The sequence below is a fragment of the Bison bison genome, unplaced genomic scaffold (assembly GCF_000754665.1).
Source record: "Bison bison bison isolate TAMUID 2011002044 unplaced genomic scaffold, Bison_UMD1.0 scf7180017864506, whole genome shotgun sequence".
NCBI classification, from domain to species: Eukaryota; Metazoa; Chordata; class Mammalia; order Artiodactyla; family Bovidae; genus Bison; species Bison bison.
The window spans coordinates 958,642-967,281 of NW_011495063.1; the positions used below are offsets into that span (position 1 = coordinate 958,642).

The 8,640-nt window shown below is 43.3% G+C and overlaps 1 protein-coding gene across 1 annotated transcript; it reads left to right on the forward strand.

Moving 5' to 3' along the window:
- Window positions 1–1,815: 1,815 nt before the first annotated feature.
- LOC104980755 (olfactory receptor 8A1-like) lies at window positions 1,816–2,745 on the forward strand. Its single transcript, XM_010829526.1, has one exon. The coding sequence runs from the start codon at window positions 1,816–1,818 to the stop codon at window positions 2,743–2,745; it is 930 nt and encodes a 309-aa protein (XP_010827828.1).
- The last annotated feature ends 5,895 nt before the right edge of the window (window positions 2,746–8,640 follow it).

Consider the following 8,640-nt stretch of genomic DNA (forward strand, 5'->3'; position numbering starts at 1 on the left):
TGCATCCCCATGGACTGTAGCCCACCACGTTCCTCTACCCTTTTGATTTTTCAGGCAAGAATACTGGAATAGGTTGCCATGTCCTCCTCCAGGGGATCTTCCCGACCAAGGATGGAACCTATGTCTCCTGTGTTGCCTGCACTGCTAGGTTCTTTACCATCTCAGCCACCAGTGGAGGTCTTCCCCCAATGGATCAGCTGGAAACGAATCAACCTGCAATGCCCGAGACACAAGAGATTCGGGTTCCATCCCTGGTTTGGAAGATCCCTTAGAGGAGGAAATGGCAACCCACTCCAGTATTCTTGCCTGAAAAATCCCATGAACAGAGGAAGCCTGGCAGGCTACAGTCCAGTGGATTGCAAAGAGTTGGACATGACTGAGCAACTAAGCACAGCAGCACACAAAAGTTAGTAGCTGTTTAATGAGCAATGAAAATAGTGCAAACTTAGGGTTTTATCTTAAAACATAAATAGATAGATGAGGAAAGGGATATCTATAGGTATCATATCCTGCAATGATGATCCATGTTTTCTTACATCCATGTCTATAATGTCAATACTTGGTCGTTAAAGAGATAATGGCTTCATATTATGATCTGAAAATAAAAACAACAACAATAGTGAGAATAGCTATTGATTACTTCCTCTAGACCAGCAGTCCCCAGTAATTTTGGCACCCGGGACTTGTTTCATGAAAGACAGTTTTTCCACAGATGAGAGTCAGGGCAGAGAAGGGGATGGTATGGGGATGATTCAAGTGCATTGCATTTATTGTGCACTTTATTTCTATTATTAATACATCAGCTCCACCTGAGATCATGAGGCATTAGATCCTGGAGGTTGGGGACCCCTGCTCTAGACAATACTAAGCACCAGCACCAAGGCTTTACCACAGACAGATTAAATGAGAACCTCTGTGGACCGAACACAGCCATCAATACATTTTAAATGCTCCAGTTGACTATAATTATACAGAGTTGAAAATGATTGCTTTAGAGCCTAAAATCCAGGAAAAAACTAAGAAAGAATTTTTGACACCTAATGACAACTCACATTTTTTTATGGGAACTGACTTCTTGAAAAAATAATTTTCTAACTATGCATTATCCCACATTATGTTTACAACTCCCATAGCTCTTGATATCACTAATTTCTTCATTTTTAGATGCAGAACTTGACTTGTAACTCAGTGATACTGTTGTATCTACCATATCCACCTAAAACTGCATCAGTTTGAGACGGGTTATCTTATGTTCACATTCAGTCAATATTTGGGTTTTGCACTGACGACATGGGAATTTCATTTCTGAAGCAAAGTACATCTCCAACTACAAAATATGAATGCTAGCACTTATTACCCACAGGATTGAGCTTCTCAGATTTGAACCTGCCTCAGCCTCACCTGGAGACAGTGTGATACACAGATCACTGGGCCCCATCCCAGAGTTCCTGACTTGGGAGGTCTGGGGTGAGGCCTGAAAATCTGCATCTCCAATGTCTTCAGGTGAGCAAGCAATGCTGGAGCAGGGACTAGACTTTAAGACCCACTACTCTAGGATATTTCAGAGACATGAATGTGATAAAAGTTCTGGATCTTGCCCCATTTTACTTCTCATCTCTATGACCTTTGAAATACTCAGGGTCTGGTCTTCCTCCCAAAATTAAACAGCAGCATAAGGGATCATTCATCCCAAAGGATCCCAGATTCACTTAGCTGGCCCTTGATGCTCAAAACTAACTTCACCAAGCAGTGCAAGAAGCAGCCTTTCAGGTAGTTCTTCTCTCTCATCCCCACAGGACCCGCAACCAGAAGGGAATGGCTACAGAAAATCACTCTACAGTGACAGAGTTCATTCTTCAGGGTTTGACAGAGCGACCAGAGCTCCAGCTCCCACTCTTATTCCTCTTCCTTGGGATCTACTTGGTCACCATGATAGGGAACCTGGGCGTGATAACACTGATTTGTTTAAATGCTCAGCTCCACACTCCCATGTACTATTTCCTCAGCAACCTGTCCTTTGTGGATCTCTGCTACTCCTCTGTCATTACCCCTAAGATGCTGGTGAACTTTGTGTCAGGGAAGAACACCATCTCCTATGCAGGGTGCGTGGCCCAGCTCTACTTCTTCCTGGTGTTTGTCATTGCTGAGTATTACATGCTGACAGTGATGGCCTATGACCGCTATGTTGCCATCTGCAGACCTCTGTTTTACAACATCATGATGTCTCATCAAGTCTGCTCCCTGCTGATGGTTGGGGTTTATGCCATGGGGTTCATTGGCTCAACTATAGAGACTGGCCTCATGCTGAAACAGTCCTACTGTGAACGCCTCATAAGTTATTACTTCTGTGAAATCCTCCCCATGATGAAGCTAACATGCTCTAGCACCTACCATGTTGAGATGACAGTCTTCCTTTTGGCTGGATTCAACATCACAGTCACCAGCTTAACAGTCCTAATTTCCTATGCCTTCATCCTGTCCAGTATCCTCCGCATCAACACCACAGAGGGAAGGTCCAAAGCCTTCAGCACCTGCAGCTCCCACTTTGCAGCTGTGGGGATTTTCTATGGAACAACCGCCTTCATGTACTTGAAACCCTCCACGGCCAGTTCCCTGGCCCAGGAGAACGTGGCCTCCGTGTTCTACACCACAGTGATCCCCATGCTGAACCCCCTGATCTACAGCTTGAGGAATAAGGAGGTGAAGGCTGCCACGCAGAAAGCTCTGAGAGGAAAACAGTTTTAAGGCAAATGTTATTATTATTCTTTCTCAGTTTTAGAAATAAGTTGTTAGGGATTCCAGAGGGAAGCCCTCTGAATGTTCACCCAGATGGGATGGGTAATTGCCCCTTCTTTGGGTGACTGGGTGACTGCTCCTGCCTCCTTCCCCCTTTCTTCCCACCCTCTCTTTCCTCTAATTTCTGTTTGAAGACAGCTGATGTTGAGTTCAAGTTTTCTCTCATTGGGAAACATTTTCTCTATTCTGACACTGAAAGATGAACTCCCCATGTTGGTAGGTACCCAATATGCCTCTGGAGATCAGTGGAAAAATAACCCCAGAAAGAATGAAGAGACAGAGCCAAAGCATAAACAACACCCAGTTGTGAATGGGACTGGTGATGGAAGCAAGGTCCAATGCTATAAAGAGCAATATTGCATAGGAACCTGGACTGTTAGGTCCACGAATCAAGGCAAACTGGAAGTGATCAAACAGGAGACGGCAAGAGTGAATGTCGACATTTTAGGAATCAGTAAACTAAAATGGACTGGAATGGGTATGAATTTAACTCAGATGACCATTATATCTACTACTGTGGGCAAGAATCCCTTAGAAGAAATGGAGTAGCCATCATGGTCAACAAAAAGAGTCTGAAATGCAGTACTTGGATGCAATCTCAAAAACGACAGGATGATCTCTGTTTGTTTCCAAGGCAAACCATTCAATATTATGGTAATCCAAGTCTATGCCCCAACTAGTAATGCTGAAGAAGCTGAAGTTGAATGGTTCTATGAAGACCTACAAGACTTTCTAGAATTAACACCCAAAAAAGATGTCCTTTTCATTAGAGGGGACTGGAACGCAAAAGTAGGAAGTCAAGAGATACCTGGAGTAAGAGGCAATATTGGCCTTGGAGTACAGAATGAAGCAGGGCAAAGGCTAATAGAGTTCTGCCAAGAGAACGCCCTGGTCAAAGCAAACACCGTCTTCCAACACCACAAGAGACAACTCTACACATGGACACCACCAGATGGTCAACACCAAAATCAGATTGATTATATTCTTTGCAGCCAAAAATGGAGAAGCTCTATACAGTCAACAAAAACAAGACCAGGAGCTGACTGTGGCTCAGATCATGAACTCCTTATTGCCAAATTCAGACTTAAGTTGAAGAAAGTAGGGAAAACCACTAGACCATTCAGGTATAACCTAAATCATATCCCCAACCAGTCCATTCTAAAGGAGATCAATCCTGTGTGTTCAATGGAAGGACTGATGCTAAAGCTGAAATTCCAGTACTTTGGCCACCTTATGCTAAGAATTGACTCATTGGAAAAGACCCTGATGCTGGGAGGGACTAGGGGCAGAAGGAGAAGGGGACAACAGAGGATGAGATGGCTGGATGGCATCACCGCTCGATGGACATGAGTTTGGGTAAACTCCAGGAGTTGGTGATGGACACGAGGCCTGGCATGCTGCAGTCCATGGGGTTGCAAAGAGTCGGACACGACTGAGCAGCTGAACTGAACTGAACTCTCTACTGTCGTTTAACATATGCTCTAAAGTTTCACAGACTCACATACAGAGAGCAAACAGTGGCTACGGGTTGGGGTGGTGGGGACAGACATGAAGGCCAGGAGAGTAATCTCATAACTACAATGTATAAAATAAATTAGGAATACGGATGTATGGTACAGCACAGGGAAATAAACCCATTACTTTATAGTAACTTTAAGTGCAGTAACTATAAAAATACTGAATGACTATGCTGTATGTCTGAAAGTAATATAGTAAATCAACTACATTTCAATTAAAATTAAACATTCATCATTGAGTTTTAGAGTCATTTCATTTTTTTTTTCTAATCTTTTAGTTTAGAAATGATCATAATTTAGTTTTTCTGTGTAGAAAATATTTCTCAACCCAGTTCCTCCTTCTATGCATTTGGGAACACACAAAGCAGAGAGAGATGAATTTGAGAGTTTTCACCAGGAAGTAATACTTGGAGCTTTCTCATCTAGACTTCCTCGTCTCCTCTCTTCCACTCTTGTCTACTTATTTCTGCCCAAGAACTTCCATCTGGTCCCTTTGTGTGACTTTTTAGTCACCATAATAATAATGCCAGCCACTACCATGTTTGGGGCACCTACTCTGAACCACACAGTTCTTCTAAACACTTTGTGGTGCTGCTGCTGCTGCTAAGTTGCTTCAGTCGTGTCCAACTCTGTGCAACCCCATAGACGGCAACCCACCAGGCTCCGCCGTCCCTGGGATTCTCCAGGCAAGAACACTGGAGTGGGCTGCCATTTCCTTCTCCAATGCATGAAAGTGAAAAGTGAAAGTAAAGTTGCTCAGTCGTGCCTGACTCTTAGCGACCCCATGGACTGCAGCCTACCAGGCTCCTCCATCCATGGGATTTTCCAGGCAAGAGTACTGGAGTGGGGTGCCATTGCCTTCTCAAAACACTTTGTATGCCTTATTAAATTACACTTCACAACAGTTAGGTACCACTGTTTTCCCCCTTTTCACTGTAGAATTTGGTGTAGTAAATTGCTCAAGGTCACATAGCTGGTAAACAAAGACATGGGGATTCAAATCCAAGTCTAAGTGACTCCAGAGCCCACACTCTTGGCTCTCCATCAGCATGCCCTTTGCTTTAGGCTGGTGTTCCCTCTTAACAGTCTTTAAATCCTGCCCTAATTGTACTCTTCCAATTTCAAAGGCCTCTTGAAATCAGTTCCTCAGGTTCTCAACTTTCATCTTCCCTAATTTCTTCACATGCACAGGCAACTTCTTTTTGTATCTAATGAAAGTTTATGCCAGAGTGACCAGCTCACCAGTTCACCAGAAACTTTACCAGTTTTAGTGCTGGAAGCCCCCATCCTTGGAAACCCCTCAGTTCCAGAAAAAAAAAAGTATGATTGGTCCCCAGATTACACATTGTTGCAACTCTCTTGTCCTGCTTAATTAACTGATTCATCTACTGCGGACCTCATTCAGTTAATACAGTGGCAATGGAACCAAGTTTCTCTCCACTCTTCTTGCTTTATCCAATAGCAAGGATACATGTTTTAGACTCAGCTGCCTGATACAATGCACAAGACTGATAGAGATTTCTTATAATTTCTAGCTAGTTTTGGCATTGTCTCATATCAATCAGTGGTTTACTATCAGAAACGGGTATAACTCTAGTGTTCTGAAGCAGAAAGGCAGTGAATACAGGGACTGACTTGCTTACAGTTTATTGAATGACTGAAGAAAGGGTGAGGCTGCCTGCAAAGTGACTTCACAATATATAACACCCACAGCTGCCATTATGACCACTGCCACATGTAAAATGGCCCTCGTACTCACAAAATTATTAATAAACAGCTGGGCTTGGATAGAGCATTACCTGGAAACTTGCCAAAGATGCAAATTTGGGGTTTCTGCTGCCAGAAAACAATGCTAAAAGAAGCCCTGTCCATAGTCACAGCTTGCCCCCTCAGCTCTTCTTCTATCCGACTCCACACTCAAGGTATCCATCCATACCTCGACACATACACATTCCCTGGCCATCCTTTGCTCTGGGGGTGAACAGCCAGCTGTGTGGGCTTCCTTTGGACGATGGCTTTTGGGAAGAGTCTCATCAGCAAGTACAGGGTATGCAGGCATGGAATTCTGTATCCCAACACTGGGAACAAAGTCCAGAAGGAGATGCACAGACTCTGGTGGACACCCCTTGGGTCCATCCACACCCTGGGGAGGGAGACAGCCAGAGAAGGGCTAAGGACAGGTACCTCTCCCGCAGTATGAGGAGGTTACTACGACTTCTGTGCAGAGAGGTGACCTTGCCTGTATGTTTGTCCACGGCTGCTGCTTCTCTCCCCAGCTGGCAAGTCCCAGTTACTATGTTTGTGTCCCTTATATTACAGTTTACAAAGCATATTCATTTTTAGAGTGAATTTCAATTTATATGCAGAAAACCATTCTTTGTGGGAAAGTCATATTAAATTGAAGACATTTTATTTCAGCTTTCTTGGAGTACAGTATTTTTTCCCTTATTATGAGTGGCATGGGGCTTCCCTGGTAGCTCAGCTGGTAAAGAAGCTACCTGCAGTAAAGGAAGCCCAGTTCAATTACTGGGTTGGGAAGATCCCCTGCAGAAGGGATAGGCTACCCACTCCAGTATTCTTGGGCTTCCCTGGTGGCTCAGATAGTGAAGAATCCACTTGCAATGCAGGAGAACTGGGTTTGATCCCTGGGTTGGGAAGATGCCCTGGAGGAGGGCATGGTATTATGCTTCCCTAGTGGCTCCCAGGTAAAGAATCCGCCTGTGATGTGGGAGACATGGGTTCAATCCCTGGGTTGGGAAGATCCGCTGGAGAAGGAAACAGCTACCCACTCTAGTATTCTGGCCTGGAAAATTTCATGGACTGTATAGTCCAGGGGGTCACAAAGAGTCAGACAAGACAGTGACTTTTGCACACAAGAGTGGCATAGTCTTTTCTTCAAAAGAAAAGAAGGCTGTGAGGGTGTATTTTGTCTTTTCATTCATTTTTAATACCATTAGAGACAGAAGGACTATATATACAGAGAGTGCTCTCTGAGATGTGTCCTCTGATAAGTGCACACAGCCTAAACCTCAAAGGGCATTTTTTTTTTTTTTTTTTGGCCTATAATTGACAATGTTGTAGGGCTTCCCTGGTGGCTCAGGGAAGAAAACTGCAATGCTGGAGACCTGGGTTTGATCCTTGGGTTGGGAAGATCCCCTGGAGGAGGGAATGGCAACCCACTCCAGTATTCTTGCCTTGGAAATCCCATAGACAGAGAAGCCCTGGGGTCTCAAAGAGTCAGATATGACTGAGTGACTAACACTTGGCAATGCTGTATCATATACTTAAAATTTTACTAATAGGGTGGATCTTGTTTTAAGTGATCTTATCACAAGAAGAATAACAATAAAGAATGAGGGAAGGAGGGAAGGAGGAAGAAAAAGGAAATGTTTTAGAGATGATGCGCATGTTTTCAACACTGATTATGGGGAGAGTTTCACAGGTATATACTTCTCTCTAGAATCAAGTTGTATACATCATGTACAGCTCTGTGAATGTAAATCATACCTCAATAAAAATGGTTCTTTATAAAAATTAGGAAAGCATATTAATACTCAAAGTCAATTAATAATCACAATCTTGTAGATCATCTATATACCATTTACAAATAAAAGAAATTGGGCTAAGTCACATGTCCAAAGTGTGGAATCTCCCCCTCTATCCCTGAACTCCAGCAGCCACTGACTTACTTTCTATCAATATACTATCTATCAATATAACAATTGATTAGTTATGACTGATTAGAAGATACAATATGTACCCTTTTGTGTCTGGTATGTTTTGCTCAACACAGTCCCTTAAATTCCTTCATTTTGTTGTGTGTATTAGTTATACATTTCTTTTTGATTAGTAGTACATTTCTTTTTGATATATTCAGGCAATAAATTACTTGGATAAATATCAAAGAGTGGAATTGTTTGGTGATAGAACAGTTTATGTCTATCATAAATTTCCCAGGTGGCTCACGGTAAAGAATCTGCCTTCAGTGCAGGAGACGCTGGGAGATACTGGTTCGATTCCGGGGTCAGGAAGATCCCCTGAAGGAGGGCATGACAACCCACTCCAGTATTCTTGCCTGGAGAATCCCATGAACAGAGGAGCCTGGCGGGCTACAGTCCATGGGGTCACAAAGAGTCGGACATGACTGAAGCAACTGAGCATGGGCATGAGACCAGTTTATTAGAAACTGCCCAACAATTTTTAAACAAACGGTCTGATTTTATTTTCCAACAGCAGTGTATGAGAGGCTCACTTGCTCTGCGTTCTCAACAAACTTGATATTGTCAGATTAACATCTCTAGTGAATACATAGTGCTCTGTTAATGTG